The sequence below is a fragment of the Cavia porcellus genome, unplaced genomic scaffold (genome assembly GCF_034190915.1).
Source record: "Cavia porcellus strain 051 isolate PalLab524CR breed Dunkin Hartley unplaced genomic scaffold, mCavPor4.1 scaffold_1, whole genome shotgun sequence".
Taxonomy (NCBI): Eukaryota; Metazoa; Chordata; class Mammalia; order Rodentia; family Caviidae; genus Cavia; species Cavia porcellus.
The window spans coordinates 90,326,274-90,349,476 of record NW_026947484.1 but is presented as its reverse complement, the minus strand read 5'-3'; the positions used below and the strand labels follow the sequence as shown (position 1 = coordinate 90,349,476).

The window sequence follows — 23,203 nt, the reverse complement described above, 5'->3', positions numbered from 1 at the left end:
TACTATAAATGGTCTTAAAGGGCTTAGAACTTGAAATTTTATGAGCTCTCCTGGTTCCTGCCTTCTTCTCAGTAAGTAGCTCAGGCTGGGTTCAAACTTGTAATCTTCCTGCTTCAGCCTTAAGTGCTAGGATTACGTGTATTCATGACCAGAAAAACTTTTTTAAAGAAAATTTACTTGACTTCACTCTATACTATTATAATTTTGATGAATAATGCTCGAATTATGAGTTAATTCTATTTGCACCTATGCCACACAATCGACTATCCTTTTACTGTGCAATATTTTGTTTTCTAGCTATTAAGTCTCTCCTGCTGGCATTTGCTTAATTTGCAGTGCCTCTGTTACTAATTCAGGTCCCTGTTTTCTGACCAACTGGCAAACGTAATGGTCTACATAGGTTAAACACCAACAGGAGTTCTTAGTGTTCTGATTTTCTCCCCCAGACATTCTTCCTGAGTTCCTCCAAGCATCTCGCTTTAACCTCTGGACCAGACTCTTGTCTAGATCTGATAAACAGCTCTCATATTGGGCTTTCGCTTTCCCATCATTCTGAGGATGCTCTTTGTCTTACTACCTATTTTGCATTACATCCACATCTTTATCATGGTTCACTCTCTGTGTGAAGTATTTCCGATGGCAGTTTCCCGAGAATAACTGTATATAGGACATAAAATTTTAAAGACTGGCCATAAAGAACCAAAAGTGAAAGCCAAAGTCAGAAACTTTCTAAAAGTGTCAGGTTCTATTATTGGTATAATAAAAACATTGTTATATCACTAAAAACTTAAAATGGCCTTGCAGAATAAAGGCAGCAATACAATAGGGTTTGTTCCTACATACTGGTCCTTTTTAAATGAAGATTTACCAGTGAGGGAATGAATATAGTATCCTAAGCTGAAAAAGAGCTATCACCTCTACAAAATACTGAGCTAGCAACCAAATCCTGTTACACTATTTTATCTCTTGCCCAATTTCAATCCTTATCAAAACATTTAAGAATTCACATTTGTCAAATTGGAATTTTTTTCCCCAGTTCTCTTTTTATCTTTTGACAAAAAGAAAAACCTTTAGGAGTCAGGGCAGTGATGTGGCTCAGTGGCAGAGCACCTGCCTAAGCATGCGCCAGATTCTGGTTTTCAGCTCCCAACAGCACAAACAAAGCAAATATAAAGGAGCAAAGGAAGGGAAAGGAAGGAAAGAAAATGAAACCTAGGAATATAGTTGCAAATCTTTAAAGCGCCCGGCCTTCATGATACACAAAATGGACAGTGCTACCTGAGTAACAGTATTACACACTGCTAAGTGTTGTAAAGTATTTATAGACTTTTTAAATCCTCCAGTTAATAGTAAGATATTCCTCACATATTTTTCCAAAACTTCACAATAGAGGATCCAAAGAAAGAGGTAGTCATACTAAAGAAAACAGAATTATTTGCTGCTACTCATACAACCTCATACTAGAAATATTTATTTTTCTTTCTTTTTGTGGTCTTACGGGTTGAAGCTATGGCATACTGGGCAAGCCCTTTACCACTGAGGTACACCCCCGTTTTAACTGTACTTTTATACTGTGAATTAGAAGAACAAAAATAGAATGACAATAATTCTGAGTGCTCCCACCTACCTTATGTCTGTAATGACAACAATATGTTCGCAGTCTCCCTGGTGACAGTACAAGTAAGGAAAGCCCAGTTTAATGTTCAGGTCACTGAAGGTAAAGTCTTCCATTCTGGCTGTCTGAAACTTGCCATAGCCTCTATCACGAGACTCTGACCACTCAATGATAGTTCTGAGGGGAGAAAAAGGCAAGGATCTATCATTGCTCCATAGAAACTTAAAAAAAAAATTAGTTTGAGACTGTAGCATTTTACATTATCTGGCTGGCCCAATTAACTGGATAATTGCTATCTTTACAAGAAGTCCATATTGGTTTGTGATTTGTGCAACTAGGAACACTGCATTTTTCTTTATATATCAGAGTAACAGTTCTCAATATGTGGTTCCTGACATCAGAAGTATCTCTGTAGCAATATTATCTGTCCATTCCAACTCTGATCCTGATAAATGACCAATGTTTTGGAGGCTGTATTCTGTGTACGACTTTAGCTTGACTGCAAAATATTTAACAATACCACTCATTTTATTTTGGACATTATTTTTCACAAAAATGTTAATGTCATGGGAGTAAACTAGTATATTTTAGTTTTAATTTCTAATATGACATGTATTAACAACTATAACTCAACAAGGCCTGCTCAAAGTGTTCAATTACACTATTAAGGAGGTCAAGACCAAGTATGAAAACTGCATTAGAATATAAACATGGCCATAATGAAAACATTTTTACATAAGCACTCAAAAATATTCATATATATTCATTCTAAGGCCCCTTTCATATGTGATACATCTCATGAATGTTATGTCCATTCACCAGAACAAACAGCAGAAAAAACCAGTGAAAAATTAATTTACCACTATCACCTAAAAACCAGATTAATTTTTTAGATGCATATAACATTGAATACAAAATTCATAAGTAATTCCTTGACAGAAATCTTTATGTATGGAGATATCAGTACTTCAGGAAGCAAAAATATGAAATACTTGGGGAAAATTTTTTGGAAACTATACCTGCTCAAATCTCTGCATTCTGGGTATCTTTTATCATTGTAAAATGTTCCTTCAAAATAAAAGAAGGCAGATTTGTATAGGTCCTACAACAAAACATACGATATTGAGAGAAAGTCTGCTCTAACAATTAGGAAATTAGTCTTTTAACATTGAAAATTTACAATATAATAAACTTATAAAATCACAGTAGCATATATTCTGGTAACTCGATGGAACTTCACAGAATCTACTTTGTCAGAAACTTGTGGTGGCGTACATCTGTAATGCAGCACTTCACCACAAATTCACAGCCAGCTTGGGCTTCGTAGTGAGTTTAAGGACAGCCTGAACAACAAAGGAAGACCCTGTCTCAAAACAGTCTAAAATTTGATGGGAACCTACTATATGCTAAGTGTTATGTTAATTGTCAAAGTTAAAGATGTAAAGACATGACATCTATGACTATTTTCAGTTTTATACTACAGTTGTTTTAATCACTAGGTCTGACTTATATCTGTTCTCCTGAGATTTATGAAAGGAATTCAATTAGAATTCAAATAAACTGAAGTATTATTTTAGAGTATACATACAGGCTGTCACATTTACTTTGGGAACTAAAGTGAAAAAGTCGTATCTTTGATGTTTCCACAGAAATAATAAAGAAAGATCACTGAGTTAAAACTTCTTCCATTCCCTGTGGTGCTGGAGATTGAACCCCAGTCCTTGTGCATGCCAGATAAGCACTCTATTGCCGAGCTATCCCCTCCAACCCACTACCCTTCAATATATGTTCACAAAATTTCTCTAAATTTTCAGTAACTCATAGGCAGATAGAATGTGAATTTCACTTCTAACTTAGGCAATTTAGTCCAAGGTACCATAGTAATAGTAGTGGTCTCAGTCTTCAGGTTCTTAACTTTTATTCTATCAGACTTTCCACCAATCAACACTGCATTAAAAGCATCACAAAAATATCACACACCAACACTTACCACAGACTTATTAAACAAGAACCTCTGAGGATATGGCCCAGGCCATTAGTATTTTTACAAATCTCTCTAGGAAATCTATGCAACCAGACTTGAGAAACATTCTGTCAGACTTAATTGTTTTTTTTTGGGGGGTTGGGGACTGGGGATTGAACTTGCAACCTCTCACTTGCCAGGCAGGTGCTTGTGCCATTGAACTAAATCCCTGGATCCCTAGACTTCATTCTTTAGAATTAGGCTCCTGGATGAAGGTCATAAGATATGATTTCCTTTCCTTACCTATGGCTTACTAGCTATTTTGTTGCTGGAAGTGGGCACTGTAACTAGGGCCTGCTGAAGTTGATAAAGAGTATATTAAAAGTTCATAGTATTCTCTTTCTTGTTTAGGTTTGAGATTTTTCTAAAAGAAACCTTAACAAAGAAAAAACATAATATGCAAATGCAAATCAACAACAACAAAAATCTTTCCAAGATCCAAAGAGATGTTACCACCAGCCAAATCTCATTTATGCATTTACCATCCTAAAACATAGCTAGAGAACAAATAATCAAAACAGGTTTCTGAACAGATTAAAAATTCTCTAAAATGCATGCACTAGAAGCCTGTTGGTGTTTTTTTAATCACAGTAGTGCTCAAGGGTTTACTGAGTGCCTGTTCACCAGGTAAACAAAAGGGGAAGGAAAGGCATTCAAAGCCAGGTATAACACCAGCAAGGCAAAGAAAGCATATGGGGCTTTGAAGGGGGATGACAGGGATGTGACTCCAGCCCCCATCACACTTACTGAAACTAGACCCTTTATGACAGTGCTCTGAACTACCTTACCTGTAAAATAGTGATAATTCTATCCAAAGGCAGTATATACCTGGCACATGGTAAGTGCTCAATCATCAGAAGTTATTATTTAGTAGATAAAAGTGGCAGAAACAATGTAACAAAAGATGTAGAAATATTTTTAAAGAGCACTATAAGGGTCACTTAGCCCTGCTTAAAAAACTAAAGGCAACAGCATCAATATTGAAAGACTAAAACTAAATATAATTCAAAGATTAATATTTTTGGTAGGATTAAGAAGCTGGAGAATGTGCTCATACAAATTTATAATCCCAATCCTCTGGGAGGCTCAGGCAGGAGAATCACAATTTTGAGCCAGCCTGGCACCTTACTGGCTGTCTAAACTCTATCTCTGTCATAGTTGGGCCAAACATCTTTCCCATACCTACCAGAAAGTGAGCCTCTCTCCTTTTGTGGGTCAGTAAGTCTGGGGTCCTCTGCCAGTTCTGTATCAGGTAACAGAAGTACCTGAACCTTTCCCGAGGCTGATATTTGGGAGGATCAGGTAGGTCCTTCTGCTTACACAGGGAAGCAACACTTCTGTCAACTCTGTGGGCAGCCAGCCTGCTACTCTGCTCCTTTCCAAAGATTTCACTGTGCTGTGAAGAGCACCACACACCAGCAAGGGCCAGCTCCAAACACATCTCCCTGTACTGTCTGGTACTGGTCCTGGTACCTCCTGGTCTGTCTACGCACAGTGAAAGGTGACGCAGGGGTACTAACTATACTATCTTTCAGCTGACTACAATCTTTTGCTAGTGTTAGTTTTGACAGACTGAGACTCCTACTAGAGTCTGAAAAAGGAGAAAGTGAACAACAGAGTCAGAAGCTACAGTAAGGCTGGGGTGTAGCTCAGTGGTACAGCTCCTGCTTAGCATGGGAAGCTCTGGGCTTGGTCCCCTGAACCTGTTTCCCCTATTTCCCCAATAAAGGCTATGGTGAGGTCAGACTGTATGGAAATGAAAGAGACCAATTTGTCAGACAACTAGCTGGTCACCATGACCTAAGAAGGAGAAGAGTCCATAGAATAATTGAGAAATAAAAGAGATGAGGAGATCAAAATGGAGTCCTGCTCCTGCAGAAAAGCTCCAATGAGAAAGGGGAGCAGAGGGCACTAGTTTTGGTGGACTCACATGGGGCAAGCATGTGCCCGACACTGATAAACCTGCTTGACTTGTCACTGTTTCCTTAGCTGACTGTTTCCTTCTGTTTTACTTGCAGAGGTCACCTTACTTTGCTGATGTGCTCAGGAGCCTGGTCAGGAGTGTTGCTGAATTCACCACCAATCTGGAGGTCGCTGACACAGCAAATGGCATCCCGCAGTTCTGTGAGCTTTTGCCGTCCCAATACCAGCATTGTCTGGTACGGTTTGTGTTCTTTATGCTAAAAGTCACATAGTAAGTAAGTGTGCACTTACAGATAAAGCAGTTAAACCACAAATTACATCATGATCAGATCTAAGTGAAGTTACTGATTTCCTCAATAAATTGCCACCATGATCGTTCTGGGTTTTCTTATTTTCCCAGTACACAATCAGATTAACTTAGGGTCAGCTGACATGCAACCAGAGACAGACTTTGTGTCAGTGGTGGCGACCCTCTGGCACAGGTGCTGGAGCAGGCTATTTGTATCACTGAGAGCTCTATGAGGTCCACTACCACTGCCTTATGCCCCAAAACTCACTGGAGTTATTCAAACGAACCAGCCCTAAACTGTTTACCCTGCCCTGCACTGCTTTTCCTGTAGGGCCCTCCAACAAGCTGTGAGCTCACCCTCTGCTTCCTGCTTCCAGCTGACAGTGCTTGCCCCTGTGCCCCATGTGGTGTGGCATGGAGGCTCCTCTTAGGAAACCTAAGCATTGTAATAAAAACATTGACGGCATTGACTTCTCTGTCACTACTTGATCACCTTCACAAATTAAAATTCTACGTGTATAATTGAGAGACTTGCCTATTTTATTTTAATTTTATATTTTGGTACCAGGAATCAAACTCAGGACCCTATACTTACCAGGTAAGCAGCTGTGCTGCTGAGCTGTATCCCTGGCCCAAATTCTCCTACTTTAAACTGAAGTTTATAATTATGATGCCACTAAACTAACATTAGGACTAAGAACTTTTGGAATAACTTAACCCAGCAGCACTGTCTTTAAGTTTTCCTGAACATTACATCATCAAAGACAGTCAATCAATATCCTATCCTAATGGTATATACTCAAAGGGTTTTTTTTTTTTTTTTGAATTGGTAATTTGAGATCTGAAACAAGGTGATAAGTAGTTAAGTATATCCCAGAAAATTAATTAAACCCTACTTACATGTAAGTGACATTTAGGTAGAGTAATATTTCTTTTTTTTTTTTTTTTTACTTTTTTTTTTTATCTTTTTCTTTTTTATCAGGACCAGGGATCGAACTCATGACCACAAACTTGCAAGGCAGGTGCTTATGCTGCTGAGCTAAATCCCCGGCCCTAGAGTAATATTTCAGTCAGACCTTCTCAAAGTTTAGGACACATCTATGTAAGACACATTAGCTAGGTTATAGTTCTTTTTATTTCAGACTCATAAGAAATTCCTGGGTCTGGGGATGTAGGTCAGGAGACAGCATTTCCCCAGCCCTGAAAAAGAAAAATTCCTGTGTAACCCTGACTTGTGACCTTTATGCATTTCATCAAAGAGCTATTTTTAGTTAGTTCAATAATATTCCAAATTAAAGCACAAAGGTCACTCCATTCCTGTACTAGCTGCCATTTTTGTCAACAGTTCATAGAATTAGACTCATTCTGGATTCATACATACTTCCAGCTGCTTCTAATGCAAAAGTCAGGTATATGTTCCATTACTGTAACTGTAATCCTCTTAAGAGGTGGTTTAAAAATCTGACCCTATTTCTGATATTTCTTATGTAGAAAAAGCACTGGCTCTATAAAGATGTCAGATAGACAGTATATATATATACCTATTTAAGGAATTAAAGCCTTTGGAAAACGTTACTCATCAGCACTGGGAGTGGTGTAGCATCTGTCTAGCACAGCATGCACGAGACCCTGAGTTCAATCTGCAGCCTCCACCCAAAGTTCATCTTATCATCTCTGAAAGCTTGAAGGTTTACTACTTACCTTATGAAATATAATGGGGTATAAAATATTCACAGATAGGATAAGCTCCCCCTCTTCAATCATGTCTACTGGATTTTCAGGTTTTTTTCCCATTGCATGCGACTCCTGAAGAAACAAAATGACACCTCGAAATCAGACACTAATTCAGATAGGCTCTGTGGTACAATGGCTATTAGCAATGCATCAGCTCTAGGACTGATGTCTAATTTGACTTCAGGCAAACTATTAAAATTTCTCTAAACTTTAGCTTCATTCTCTGTAAAAAAAAATTACTGAATTTTTAATTCTTTCTGGGAATGGATACATACATCAAATTATAAGGGACACCTATATAGTTCAGTAGTGGCATTTGCCTATCATGGTCAAGGCCTTGGATTTGATCCTCAGCACTTTGGATTTTGGGCTCTGAATGAAACTGAGTATAAAAATGCTGTGACCTAGCCAGTTTGTGTGGGACACACTGTAATCCCAGCACTTAGGAGGCTGAGGCAAGATGATTGCTGAGAGTTCAAGGCCAACCTGGGCTACATACTGAGTTCAAAGCCATCCTAGAATACACAGTGAGACCTTGTCTCAAAAACAAACAAAAAATGTTGCACCATCATTTATCCTAATAGGTTCCTTGGAGCCTGATAGATCCTGCAAAGTGCTGAGACTGTACAGAGGTGTTCAGTGGAGTGTAAACACTGACTAACTAGATTATTCAGCCATTTAGGGAGACAATACTTTCAATGTTTTATCTCTAGTCCCTCAAATTGGTATCTGGTAATAGACTGATGATCAGAAGAGAGTGTAACATCTTATCTGAAAAGTAAAAATGACCTGAGTGTCCTATAAATGATTTTTAAGAGCACATTTTAAAAGTTGGAATTGAGGCTGGGGATTTAGCTTAGTAGCACAAGTGACTGCCTGGCAAGCACAAGATTGTGAGTTCAATACCAGGTACCAAAAACAAACAACAAAAAACCCCCCTTGTAATTGTGATTTTTCAGTTCATGTACACCTGCCCCAAATTATAGGCCTCAGAGTCATGTGTACTGCATGTTGGATAAGCCAGGAAAGTTATGCACTAACAAATAAGTGTTCAGTATATGCGGAGTGATTGCTCTATATTGAGAGAAAATTTAGACTTTCAGGTGTGATTAAATAAATCTAAGATTTTGTTGGAGTAAACAGGTGCATTTAATCTCTAGCAAAAGCTGAGTATGTAGTTTGTCAGCTTTTACCCTTAAGATTTAAATTATAATTTCAAAAATTAACAAAAGAATATTAGAATATGTAAAAACAAAATCTTGAAACGCCAATGTCATGCCAATATTAGTCAATATTCCTGCTTTATCGTCAGTGGCTAAGCACTTCATGCTAATTATTCTATTAGATAGATTTGTTTTATTTACTTATTTATTTTTTGCAGTGCTGAGGACCAAATCCAAGGCCTTGTCCATGCTAGGCAGATGCTCCACCACTGAGCTATGTACCTACTAGATGATGTATGCACCCATTCCCAGCAGCAATTATAAATTCAGCAACTTTTTACAGAAGATGAAGCTAAAGCTTAGAGAAGTAACAATCGAAAAGTCATTAACAGTGCCAGCCTTCAGCAAGAAAAAGCATACTTGGAATATCCCAACCAAAACCTGTAAAACAGGAAACAGAAATTATGGCTCATTCACAGGGAAATAAGAATTTAACAGAAACTCACTGGAGAAGCCTAGACACTGAAATTATTAGTAAAAAGAGGTTAATTATTCCTACAGGCAAGAAGGAAGTTCACAAATAAAATTATTAAGTGAACTCTCTCAAATGTGTTCAGTGAGCTCAAAGAAACTATAAATAACTAGGAAATCAGGTTCCTCAACAACTTACTGCCATATTTCTCATCAGAAATCAAGTAGACAAGAAATGAGTGCAATGACACATATAAAGCCAGTACGGTAATATTGTTGACCAAGAAATCTGACAAGGGCATGGTGGAAAATGCCTGTAATTTCAGCATTGAGGAGGCTGAGGCAGGAGGATCACTGCAAGTCTGAGGCTAGCCTGGGCTACAAAATGAATTTAACTGGATGATATAATGAGACCCTATCTCAAAAGAAATAAAATAAAACAAAATTAAATGAAATTCTGGCAACACTACCCTTCAGGAATGAAGGAGAAATTGAGACATTTTCAGATAAACAAAAGCTGAAGGAGCAGGGCATGCTGGCCCACGGTTGTAATCCCTGCTCTCAGAGACTGAAGCAGGGGGATCACTGCAAGTTCAAGGCAAGTTCATGGTCAACTAACTTTTCACAAGGGTGCCAAGGCCATTCAGTAAGGAAAGGACAGCCATTTCAGCAAACAATAGTGAGAAAAATGGGTATCTATGACATGGAAAAGAATAAAGTTGAACTGAATACCTCCAAACTGATCAGTGGGGCACAGAGAGGAGAAATCAAAGGCCAAATACTTGAACTACACAAAATGATAAAAGAGGAGACAGCAAAACAAAACATAGCAGTGTGAAAACAACAAAACCTATCAGTAAGGTGCTCAGCAAGCTCAAAGATGATGTAACAGAAAATGGCCTTAAAATGATTAACAAGCTTACAAAAATGAATGACCAGTTTAGCAATGAATTAAGAGTCCATGAAAATCCAAATTAAAAATTCTGTTAAAAATACAAACATCAGAAATGACCAATGTAAAGACAAACTATTGAAAACAAAAGACAGGGCCGATGCAGGTGATTATATATACTCAGAGACACCTTAAAAACAACAAAAGAATATGGAAAACAGGTTTCAGTGCTGCTACATGACACAAGATGAATCTAAGATTAATCACAATTAGTGAAAAATCAGAAGAGAGCGCCAATGGAATAAAAAGCTTTTTATGGAAGTAATTTGCAGAAAACTGTACCACCACAAAGAATTTAACATACAGAGAAATTCAGCTTATACATTCCCAAATAGCCACAATCAGAAAAGAATTGCTCCATTACACAACATAGTCAAAATCCCAGAAGTCCAACATAAGGACAAAATCTTAAAAACTCTTACAGAAAAGCTGCAATTTACCACTTCTAAAGGTAAATCCATTAAAATTACAGGAGACATCTCAATTCATACTTTCAGGGCCAGGAGAACTGAAATGTTGCAAATCTTAAAACAATTTCCAATCTAGATTAATAAATTATCTTTCAAAACTGGTGCAGAAATTAGATCTCTCCATGAAAAAGAGCACCTTAAGAAATTCATTACTATCAAACCAGCACTCCAGAAAATTCTCAAGGATATGCTAGAAACAGACAATGAAGTCAACAATGCCAAAAAGTCTAAAGGAATGAATATACCAGGCAGGGTAAGCAGTTAAACAGAAGCGGGGTACGGAAGGACAATGACAGAAGTGCATTAGTACCACAACTCCACACCTCAGCAGTAACTCTCAGCGGAAATGCTCTCAACCCTCCAATCAAAAGGCACAGACTGACAGACTGTATCAAAACCAAAACCCAACAGTATACCATACATAACAAACATTTTAATCCAAAAATAAATTCACAGACTAAAAATCAAAGGACAGAAAACAGTATTCTATGCAGTGGGAGCCTGAAAACAAGTAGGAGTAGCTATCCTATTTTCAGACCAAACAGACTTCCTAAAATTGATCAGAGGCAGCAAAGAAGATCACACTATTATATTAGTAAAAGGAATAATTCAACAAAGAGATAAGGATTATAAATATATATGCAGTGAACACTAGCCTACTGAACTTCAGAAAACACTATTGGACATAAAAGATCAGATAAACATCAACAGAATTATACAGAGACCTCACTACCCCATTCTCACACATAGGCACATCAACTAGACAAAACAAAAGCAAACAAACAACCCCCCAAAACAAAACAAAACAAAAAAACAGAATTGAACTACATCTTTGAACAAATGGATTTGATATTTACAGAGTGTTCCACTCAACAAGATACATATTCTCAGTATCACATAAAACTTTCTCTAAAACAGGCCACATATTTGACCATAAAACATGCTTAAATAAACATGAGAGAAATGAAATTATTCCATAGGTATATTACCAGGTCATACTGCAATAAACTAGAAATCAATGGCAAATAAAACTATAGTAATTATGCAAACACATGTGGATTAAACAATATACCCTTGAATAAACAGTGGGTCACAAAAGAAATCAAAGTGAAATCAAACAATTCCTACAATCACATGGTAATCCCAAAATAACGTACCAGAAACTACAGGGCACAATAAAAGGAATCCTAAGAGGGAAGTTTCTTGCTTATGAATGCCCACATCAAAAAAAAAAAACAAAAACAAAAACAAAAACAGTGAGTCCAGATAAATAACCTAATGATGTACTTCCTAGAAAAAAAAAAAACAATCCAAAACTAATAGGAGGAAGAAAATTATAAAGGAATTAATGAAATTGAGAGTTTTTAAAAAATGACAAGAAATCAATGAGTTGAAGAACTGGTTCTTTGAAAGAATGACAAAATAGACAAACTCTCAGTAAAAATAGACGAACCCTCAGGAAAATAGACAAACCCTTAGCTAATCTTACCAAAAAAGGGCAACACCCAAATCTTTGCAAGTAGAAATGAAAAGAGTGATACTACAAAATAATACCAAAATCCAGAAGACAATAAATTGGAGAATGCAGAGGAAATGGATTGGTTCCTAGATACAGATGAATCATCAAAACTGAATCAAAAAATATAGAAAAACACTGAATAATCCAATCACAGGTGGTAAAATTGAAGGAATAATTAAACAAAACAAAAAAACTAGCAACTACTCATCACTGCATTCAACTACAAAAAAGCCCAGGATCCAATGAATTTATCATTGAAGTCAATAAGCCAAATCTAATGCCCAGTTATTACAGTGCTCCTCAAACTCTATAATGAAACCACAAGATATACTGCCATACTAATTCCTGGAAGCTAGCATTACCTCAATTCCAATACCAGACAAGAACTCACCTATAAAAGAAAACCTCAACAAAATACCAGTAACCAGAAAGTAACAAACCATCAAAAGATCATATATATTATGAACAATTAGGCTTCATTGCAGGGAAAATTTATATGGAACCAAAAGAGACTCAGAATAGCAAAAGCAATACTGGGCAACAAGAGCAAAGCAGGAGGCATCAGAATCTTGGATTTCAAGTTATATTACAAAGCTACAATGATAAAAAAAAATAGCATAGTATTGGCACAACAATAACCAAGTGGATCAATGGACCAGAATAGAGGATGTAGAAACAACCCAAGGCACATTCATGCTATCTGATATTTGAGTAAGGAATGAAACACATACACTAGAGAAAAGAGAGATTCCCACTGACAACAATGCTGGGAAAACTAGCTATATGCACACAGAAGATTGAATCTAGACCCGTATCTCTCAGCACATACTAAAAACAAAATAAAAATGGATCAGAGATCTAAATAGTAAAACAAAAACAGTAAATGCATTGGAAGATAAAATAGGTAAAATTCTTCTTTTTTTTGCAGTACCAGGGATCAAACTCACAACCTTGTGCTTGCCAGGCAGGCACTTACGCCACTGAGCTAAATCCCCAGTCAAAATTCTTAAAGACATAGCTATAGGCAAAGATTTTCTGAACAGAATGCCAACTGCACAAGAAATAGGATCAACAAATGAGACTACATCAAACTAAAAAGCAGGCAATGTTGGCACTTATGGCGCTGATAAACCAAGCAACCAGCTTGCCTCCCTGGTAAGTGGCTGCGGCTGCCCCAGGGCAAGAACCACCAGCGTTTCCTGAGACCCGCACCATGTTGGAACTTGGGGTGTTGGGAAACCAAGCAACCAGTTCACCTCCCTGCTAAGCAGTAGTGAGCCTACAGCACACCGGCTGAGAATCAAACACCCCCACCCCCACCATTAGCAAATGGGAACCAGAGATCTGAGCATCTGCTGGGAGGTTGACTATATGCAATATAGCAAATAAGGGGGATTTCCTTCTAACATCTCTTTGAAGGCCAATATTTTTACCATTGTTTTTCTTCATTTCTCATGAATGGTATTTGCTCTTCTTTATTCTCATTAATGGTATTTGCTCTTTTCAATATTCTGTTTTGGTAAGTTCTATAATATTCTGTATTTTGTTTTATTTTGCTATACATGATTGAAAGAACAACTATTGTGGAGATAATGAGATAGACTATAGTACCCAGTAACCTGCTGTGAGGTTCTATACCAATTTCATTACACTGTCTAAACTGGCTTAGTTCCAACTGGTTCTACTGTATTTTACTACCTTCAAAATAATACAAAAATTTTTAAAAACAACTAAAAAGCAACACAGCAAAGAAAACCAACAGAATGAAAAGACAATCTGTAGAATGGAGAAAAAAATATTTGCCTGCTATGCTTCAGACAGAGGACTAACACCTAGAATACATAAATAACTAAAAAAAAAAAAAAAAAAACCCAACTCTCTTAAAATAAAGACCCAATCAAAAAATGGGCAACTGAAATGAAATGATACTTCTCAAAAGTACTAATGGCCAATAAATCCATTAAAAAATGTTCAGCATTTCTGACCTTCAGTGAAATGCAAATTAAAACAACACTGAGAGTTTATCTTACTCCAGAAAGAATATCATCAAGAAATCTAATAAAAAATTAGATTTCTAATATTAGATTTCTGGCAAGGCTGCAGGAAAAAACTAACCCTTTACATTGTGGGAATCTAAATTAGTACAACCACTGTGGAAATCAATATGGATATTCAGTAAAGAATAAAACTAGAAATTCTATTTGATTCATCTATTCCCGTTCCTGAAAGTGTTAAAGATACCATATTACAATGATAAATGCATATTGTGTATATAACAGCACAACTCATAATAGCTAAATCTCAGACGTGCCTACATGTCACCAACAGATGAAAGGATAAAATGTAGTACTGATATACAATGGGGTATGGCTCTGCTATAAAGAAGGTAAAGTTGAGTGGTCTGTAGGAAAACTGATACACATGGAGATCTGAGATTACTGAGATAATAAACACTGCATAGCTTCTCTTCTATGAAAAACCCAAAGTATAAATAAAAAGCAAAATAAAAGATAGATACTAGAAAATAGGGAGCTAGATCTTTTGCAAATGGGAAGGAAACCAAGAGATGAAAAGAGGGGGCGGAGAGGGAAGGGAAAGGAGATAGTGAAAAAGCTAAGCTGTGTTAAGTGCATGTGTCAGTTGCTAATAATGAATGTAACCATTATGTATTACAAACGTGTACTAGTAAAAAAAACCAGAAAGGCAAATTCATAGCAACAAAAAGTAGAATAGAAATTGCCAGAGGCTATGGGAATTAGAATTACTGCTTAGTAGGCATAAATTTCTGCGAGATGAAGAAAAGTCTGGAAATAGTATGATGTAAATGTACTTAATTGAACACTTAAAGGTTGGTAGTACAATTTTATATTGTGTAAATTCAACCACAAAAAATAAGTGGGAGAGCGCCCACTGCAGTGTGATACATGGTAAACTGATTCCATTATGCCTAGGATCTCCTACTTACTTAATATTCATATTAAACTTTTCTTAGGGCTTTACACAAGAGATAATGAATTAGAATTAGGAATGTGGCTAAATGGCGGGTGTGGTTGTACATCTTTGTTATCCCAGATCATTTGGAGGAGACTGAGGTAGCAGAATCTTTTTTTTTTTTTTTTGGTAGCAGAATCTTAAGTGCAAGGCCACCATGGGCAAATGAACAAACCTGTCTCAAAATGAAAAGGGAGGTGGGCCTTACATGTCCCACAGGCCTGGAAGGGAGAGTGCGGTGGAGAGTCGTGACTGGGAGAGGAGCACTACAGATCTGCTTGGTGAACCAGTGCATCACCATGTTGGCTTCGAGGTCTCTGACCATCACCTTCTAGGGTTTTTCACCCAGCATTCACCAAGGCCTCCTCCCCCACTGTGAAGAATTCCATCACAAAGAATGAATGGTTCTTAACACCTAGCAGGTAATATGCCACCAGGTCAATACTTGGAATCCGACATGGGAAAACTGCCCTGAGGACTCAGAGGCTGCACTGGAACCATAATTGAAAAAAATATACAAAACTGAATAGGAAGATGTTTTATTGCTGGAGGGGCTGCTGTTGGTCATGGAGCACTGTGCTGCTATCTTGGGAATGTTCAACGAGATAGGAGTGACTGAAAAGGCTGTAATTTGGCCTCAAAGTGTGAAGGATAGATAGGACACATCATTCCACCTACATGTATTTAGAGGGAAGTGTTAGTTTAACAGCTTTGTCTATCTTGGTAGTAACTAGAAGTCCTATGCTCATGAACTTCATAATGAGAGGCTCTTTGGTGACAACTGGTGTAACTTTTGCAGCCATGACTGATGCTGGAATGCTGGTGCAATCCACACAACACGATCGGCATCCAGGCCCAAAGCATGTTGCCTGGTTGCTCCATTGTGGTGTGATGGATGGTGTGGTGGCACTTCTGACCATATGGGGTGGTCATCTCCTCGTCAGAGCCACATGGTAGAGGGCTATTTTTGAGTTTATTAGAGTAAGTAAAAATTAGCAAGTTTGTGTGTATGTCTGTTTTTTGAGGGGGGACACAATTATCTTTTTGTTTTTTTTTTTTGAAACAGGGTCTTGCTGTGTAGTTCAGGCTGGCTTTGAGCTCACTACATAGCCCAGGCTGGCCTCAAACTCATGGCAATACTTTGCCTTGGCCTCCCGAGGACTGGGATTAACAGGCATGCAACACCATGCCTGGCTGGGACACCAAACGTTGATGTAACATCATAAGTAATGTAGAGGTTTTGGTGTAGAGACCAGAGAGTAGGCTACCCATACTTTCCCCCCAGTTCTTAGGAGTTCCCCTTTTGTGACTGTGATAAGCCAGTGACAGACATCTGAGTGTGTGTAACGAACAAGTGATTATTGTTTTGCATTTATCACAGAAATAGACATGGGGGACTCTGCTTCTCAGTGCTATCTTCACAATGGAGACGTGGTCCTGGTGAGGACATGCTGGGACAGTCCAGAGTATTTGTCCCCTAGCAATCCCAAGCGGAATTATATCTGTGAATTTTCCTCTTGAATCTCCTTAAGCAACAAATCCTTAAAATGTCTCTAGATAAAATGTTCAAAGCATGAAACTTACTGCTTTTTAAACTATACAGGGTTTAGAATTGTTGAAGACTTGTTGCATACATGCTTGGTTTTATTGGCTCTTCAGGTTTTGACATCATTAGAAAAACCCACTGTGGTTTTTACTGGAGGTTTTTACAAAAGTGGTTTTTCTCCCAAAACTGTTGGTTTTTCTTGCATTCCTACTCAGATGAAGCACTGTAAAGCAAAGCTAGCCATTTATGAAAAATACAAATCAAAAGTGGAATGGGGAAGTGCTTTGTTAGTTTCCCCAGAACAATTTTCTTTTTGTCCTGCATAGAACATTACTTAGCTTGCTTGTGACATTTCTAAGGTTTTTTTTGGGTACTGGAAGTCTTTAGTGATGAGAAGACGTCTATATGATTACTAAGGTCATTGTTATTTTCATAAACATGTATGCAGCAACCTGGAAATAACTTTTAACCATATCACAGTGCACAGAATACCTATTTATGAAACAATGAAGCTTCAGACCAGATTTAAAAAACATGAAAGAGTGGGAAACAGTTGGTGTAGCGCAGTAGTAGAACATCCCTAAGTTCGATTCCTAGTACTGCCAACACATACACACAGAGTTAAAATAAAATCAAGGCAGAACAAACATATACAGGTGCAAACTCCCTATGGTGAATATGATCACTATGTAGATCTAAACTGTACCAAAAAACTTAATTTAAAAAAGATCAGAACAAAAAGACTACGAAAAGAGTTGTCAAAAAGCCTAATACTGAGAGGGTAAGACCAAACTAAAACCAAAAATAAAGCAGAGATGAGTCAAATACATAGTGCCATAAGTTCTGCGGGTCCTGTTCTCTAACCAGTGTCCAGTTGTCACGGTTTTCTTTTGCAACTAAGCACATCTAATATAAAGCTACCACCCAACTGTCACTCCATCAGTAACAGAGTTTACTGTTTCATGGGAAACAAAAGGTGAAAGATGAGAATCTTACCATCTCATAAGCAAATGTTTCTTGTCTGCAGGCACGATCTATCGTTATGGTTTCTTCTCGATGTTCCAAGAACCTTTTTCTAGCCCTGTTGACAATACATGAAAAATCAAAGTTCAAAACTCTTTTCTGGGGCTTCAAAGAATCTTTAGTATCTTAACTTTTTATTCTGGACCAATTTTAGAATTAAAGTGGCAAACATAAAGTATATATATGTGTATATATGTATATATACCTATACACACACACACATATATAAACATATATATATATCTTATCCAATTGCCCTTACATTAAATTTACATATGATCACAAATTAAGAATAGAACTATTAACATTAATACAAGTTTATATAATTTTTAGCTTAATGCCTTTTTTATCTTTAGCTTATTTTTCCTTTTTACCCTCCAATCTGTCACAGTTCCTCTGGCTCTGTGTCTTTCACATTCTTGACACCCGAAGAGCTCCCATCACTTTGTAGAACGTCCTTTAATTTGGGTTTCATTTTGATTGGCCATGACTTGGAGTAAACTTGGCATTTTTGCAAGAATACTACAAGAATGATTTTCTTCTTGGTATACCATTTTGAGAGGTTCATGAGAAACTTACCTCATTTAAGTTTCTGTCTACCATTACTTTCTTTTACCTGAACCTGAAAAATACTTCAGGGCACATAACCTCGAAACAAGGCAAACCTTGTTTCTCCTCAAATTTCTCACCCAGGAATTTCACCTTCAATATTACTCTAGTTTTGCATGGCTAATGATGATTCTTTAGCTCTCCTCCTCCACTTATTCACTGGGATTTCATTATGAGGGAGACCTATTTCTAACCATTTATTTACTTGATTATATTTGTATAAACTTATTCAGTGGGTTACATAAACTCTAAAACCATCATGATTTTGTTGCTCAAACTGTTCCAGCTTTGGTCATTATGTTACAAGCAGCTGAGTTAGTTAGAAATATTACAGGCTCAGATAGGAGCGAGGCCTCAAAGTTTTTGTATTATATATTCAGTTTCCCTATATACATCCTGGTGGATTTTGTCTGATTAGTTTTAGGGTACGTGAGGTGAGGCATGCCTGTAATCCCAGCACTCGGGGGACTGAGGCACGAGGATCCCCATGAATTCAAGGCCAGCCTGGGCTACATATTGAGTTCCAAGGCCAGCCTGAACAATACAGCAAGACGCTGTCTCAAAAACCAAAATCAAAAATTAAAACCACCACAAATTAGAAAGGAATACAAACATGAAACGATAGTGATGATAATAACCGTAAAAGCAAAGAAATTGAAGTTTGGGGGCTGGAGGTTTAGCTCAGTGGCATAAGCGCCTGCCTTGCAAGCAGGCAGTCGTGAGTTCAATTCCCCGGTACCGATAAAAGGAAAAAGACCAAAAAAAAAAAAAAAAAAAAAAAAAAGAAAGAAATTGAAGTTTGGGTTGACCACTGAAGTAGTTTTCTGAGATAAGAGGTTTTTTTTTTTTTTGTCTTTTTGAAACAGGGTCTCACTATGCAGTTCAGGCTGGCCTTGAGCTCACTTTGTAGCCCAGGCTGGTCTCAAACTCACAAGGATCCTCCCACCTCAGCCTCCTGAGTGCTCGGATTACAGGTGTGAGCCACCACACCCTGCGAGACAAGTTTTGCTATGTAGCTCTGGTTGGCCTTGAATTCACAACTATCCCAGACTGGTCTTGAGCTCACTGCAGCCTCCTAAGCACTGGGATTACAGCCTTGCCTCACCATGCCCAGTGAACAGCTACTTTTCTACTCCCTGACTTTCAGAAGTCAATGTTGCTGGGGATACAAGGGATACAGCTCAGCAACACAGTGCCTGCCTGGCAAGTACAAAGTCATGAGTTCAATTCCCCATACCAAAAACAAACAAACACAAAGTCAGCATTAACTACAGTATTTCTGAAAAATATAAGAGCAAGACACGCCTCAAAATATGCTAATTCAATCTTACTAATAAAAAATTTTAAACTGCTTTTTACTCAATGATCTGACTTCCACACATGCCCAGTGTTCATTCTTAATAGAAATTACTGATGATTAACAAACCACTATCACCTTTCTAAAAATATTATGAATGCTAGCAATAAAGGACCCATGCAAATCTCTGAGTGGCTAAGAATTTATGCCCTTTTTTTTTTTTTTTTTTTTTGTCTTTTGTCTCTTTTAGACAGAGTCTTACTATGTAGTCAGGCTGGTATGGAGCTCACTTTGTAGCCTAGGCTGATCTGGAACTTGCAACAATTCTCCTGGTCTCAGCCTCCCAAGTGCTGGCTTTACTTTATGGGTGTGCTAAAATTTATACATTTTGGGGAAAGAGACACAGTCTTCCCTAAATCACTAAGTTGCCCAGGCAGGGCTTGAACTTTTGATATTTCTGCTTCAGTCTCCACAGTACTAGAATTGTGAGATGACCATCATGCCCATCTATGCATTTCTATTTTGTTAGTTTTGAAATATTTTATTACTTTTATAATTAGAAAACAATAATGCACATTTAAATTAACAAACTCATCTAAGATAATCCTTAAAATATTCTTGAAAAACACTGCAAATATTCCTCCCTAAACATTAGCTCAGCTTAAGAATTTTTGAGACCACTGTTCTCTGGCCCAGTCCTGACCACTTAGTAGCTCTGAACAAGGGAACCAGAAATCTCCACACCTACTCATCCAAAGGTGAGAATACAAGACTATATGAGAGCTTGTTTCCTGCTGATGAATTAATTCAATCCAAATGGATGAGTTCTACAGGGCAAAAATATTAAAATTAAAATTTTTTAAAAAAATTTTACTTATCATACCATCTGCTTTTGATAAACCAAGGCAGGGAATATTATTTGAGGAGAAACCAATAACAAGTTCATCAATTAATACAACAAAAGTATGTTTATCCTAATTAGTAAGGGAGAGATCAGCCATGACCATGGACTACTATTGCAGCAAAATTATGCAAGCCAAAACTATTCCTCAGCCAGGGATGGACACAGCATGCCTACACAGTAATCCCTGTACTCCTGAAGGCTGAGACAGGAAAACGACACTAAACGGCATTACTCATGAAAAATAAGAATTATTTTATCTAGAGAACACCTAGTGATTTTAAATATATGTATATTTAAATATCTTAAGTGTAAACATTATAACATTCCTTCCATATTTCACTCAATTTCACTGAGAACTCTAACCTTCAGTTCATTTTCACTTTCTCAGACTTTCTTATAGCTGCAGGATACTCTGCTGTGTGGATCTCCCAGTGTGCTCACCACTCTCCTATGTGAATTTTCAAACAGGAATAACCTCTTTCCCCAAGAATGGGGTTGCACCAGTGTACAGTCTCATCAGCAATATTTGAAAACACCTGTTTCCCAGAGCCTTTTCAAAAGTATACATTTTAAAATTTGTAGAGCCAGGCATGGTTGCTCACGCCTGTAATCCCAGCACTTGGCAGGCGAAGGCAGGAGGATGATTGTGAGTTTGAGACCAGCAAAACCCTGTCTCAAAAAGACAAAAAAAAAAAAAAAAAAAAAAATTATGTTACTCTGACAGGTAAGAAAAGGCAATTGGATACTGGGGATTTAGCTCAGCAGCATAAGTGCCTGCCTGCCAAGTATGAGGTCAGGAGTTTCATCCCCAGTACCAAAAAAAATGGTCTGTGATTTCAGGCCGGGGATTTAGCTCGGTGGCATAAGCACCTGCCTGGCAAGCGCAAGGTTGTGAGTTAGATTCCGGGTACCATAAGAAAAAAGAAAAAAAAAGGGCAATTCAGTATAGTTTGGACTTTCATTTCTCTAATTATGAGTGTGGCAACACATCTTTCATGTTTGTGTGTCATTTAAAACAAATTTTTTGAGACCTGTCTTGCTCTGTAGTTCAGGCTGACCCTGAATTCATTCTGTAGCCCAGGCAGGCCTTGAACTCACAGCAATCCTCCTGGCTCAGCCTCCCTAGTGCTGGGATTACAGGCAGGTGCCACCATGCCTAGTTTAAAATTTTGCTTAATGCTGGGGACTGAACTCTTGTACATAGTGGACAACTCTACTACTCTGTTTTATCTCCAGCCCTTAGTTTTATAAACTATAGCTTGTCTTTTTCCCATGTTTCCGCTTATTTTTTTCCCTCATCTTTAAGAGCTCCTTATATATTAATCCCACTGTAGCATATATTATATGTATTTTCTCCAAGTTTGGCATAGTATCTTTATTTTAGAGAGGAAACCACTTCCTGGGGTGAAACGGGGCAACTACGTGTTAACTGTACAGCTAAGCTCTCTGAGAAGATGAATCACTATGACCCCAACTACGCTGATGGTTATGGGCACAGCTATGATGTAATATCAGTGGTGAAGGCAGACTTGGAAAGTGCCGAAAAAACATACCCCTTCTTCCTTGCTGGTTTCCAATGAAAAATTGTCTTGCGGGAAGGAAACAATACAAAAGTGGAAACAAAGCTTTGTTTTTGGTTCCCAAGGAGACGCTAGTCCCTCACAGACACCAGCAGAATAAGCTGCTCTTTGTTCCCAAAACTCCACATGTTGTTGGTTCTGTCAGGGATATCATGCAGTTTCCGGCTTCATTTTGACCTTGTCTATGGTGGTTTTTTGGAGGGGGGCAGGGTTTGTCACGCAAATTTTATTAAATGATCAATCAGTCTGTAAAAATCGTCTCTAGGGCTGGGGATATAGCTCTGTAATTCATTGCTTACCCTGAGTTTGATCCGCCTACCAGGAAAAAAAAATCTGAATTTGAATCAATTTTATTGCATCAATGCTTATACATTTTGTTCTTTATAATTCGACCTCCAATTTCTTTGGAATTTATTCTTGTGTACTGTGTCTTACTAAATTTGACTTGAAGAGCAAATCCCCACTGCTATAATTAAAAAGACTAAGCATATTTTAATGTCTGATAAAAATACTGGTCTCAAAGGATAAAAAAGATGTGGTATTTTTATACACTAAACTAAAAAGGAATATAATCTTGAGGCTTTTACAATTAAATGAATGCAACTTGAGACCATATTCATAAATGAAATATATCAGTATTGTCTAATACTGAATATTAGAATAAACACAGTATTGTCTCCCTAATGTCAGAAACTGAAAGAGTAAATAAGATCCAAAATGCACAACAGATATTGTGAAAGAGAAGAAACTGCTCAAAAGGAAAGAAAAAGTGGGATTGGGGAAAAGAGAAAAGGCAGGGAAAAGAATGTATATATTATCTCAGCTATTTCATGTGTGTATATACATGAAATAGCTAATATACTACTAATTTCTATTAGAACACTGAATAGAATGGTTTGTGCTTACATTGTTTGATCAATTTTTCATGCCTGTATCTTGTAATCTGAGCAACTATTTTGAAGATAACAATACACAATATATTAACCATTGTTAATCTCCAATTATCTTGTTTTGAAATTCTCTATCTATGGTTGGGTATGTAGCTCAGTGGTGAAAGGCTTGCCTTGTTTACCATGTGTAAGGCCCTGAGTTAA

The 23,203-nt window shown here is 37.5% G+C and overlaps 2 protein-coding genes and 1 pseudogene across 4 annotated transcripts in view; 2 read left to right on the top strand and 1 right to left on the bottom strand.

Moving 5' to 3' along the window:
• Psip1 (PC4 and SRSF1 interacting protein 1) overlaps positions 1 to 6,376 on the top strand; it is a 59,540-nt gene extending 53,164 nt beyond the window's left edge. Inside the window, exon 16 of the mRNA XM_063251497.1 lies at positions 5,657 to 6,376. The gene's annotated coding sequence lies outside the window, so the exon portion shown is untranslated. The remainder of the gene's footprint in view (positions 1 to 5,656) is intronic.
• The window catches only part of Snapc3 (small nuclear RNA activating complex polypeptide 3), a 38,386-nt gene that overhangs the window by 7,452 nt on the left and 7,731 nt on the right, over positions 1 to 23,203 (bottom strand). Inside the window, exons 3-8 of one of the 3 annotated variants that reach the window (XM_063251512.1) lie at positions 17,693 to 17,777; positions 7,552 to 7,656; positions 5,669 to 5,818; positions 4,825 to 4,950; positions 2,635 to 2,717; positions 1,628 to 1,792 (exon numbers count right to left, since the gene is read on the bottom strand). In XM_063251512.1, coding sequence (XP_063107582.1) covers positions 1,628 to 1,792; positions 2,635 to 2,717; positions 4,825 to 4,950; positions 5,669 to 5,818; positions 7,552 to 7,656; positions 17,693 to 17,777 — 714 coding nt within the window. The remainder of the gene's footprint in view (positions 1 to 1,627; positions 1,793 to 2,634; positions 2,718 to 4,824; positions 4,951 to 5,668; positions 5,819 to 7,551; positions 7,657 to 17,692; positions 17,778 to 23,203) is intronic. The other 2 variants (XM_023566042.2, XM_063251520.1) reach the window with 2 other exon arrangements.
• On the top strand, positions 15,484 to 22,878 carry LOC106028156 (growth hormone-inducible transmembrane protein-like; annotated as a pseudogene).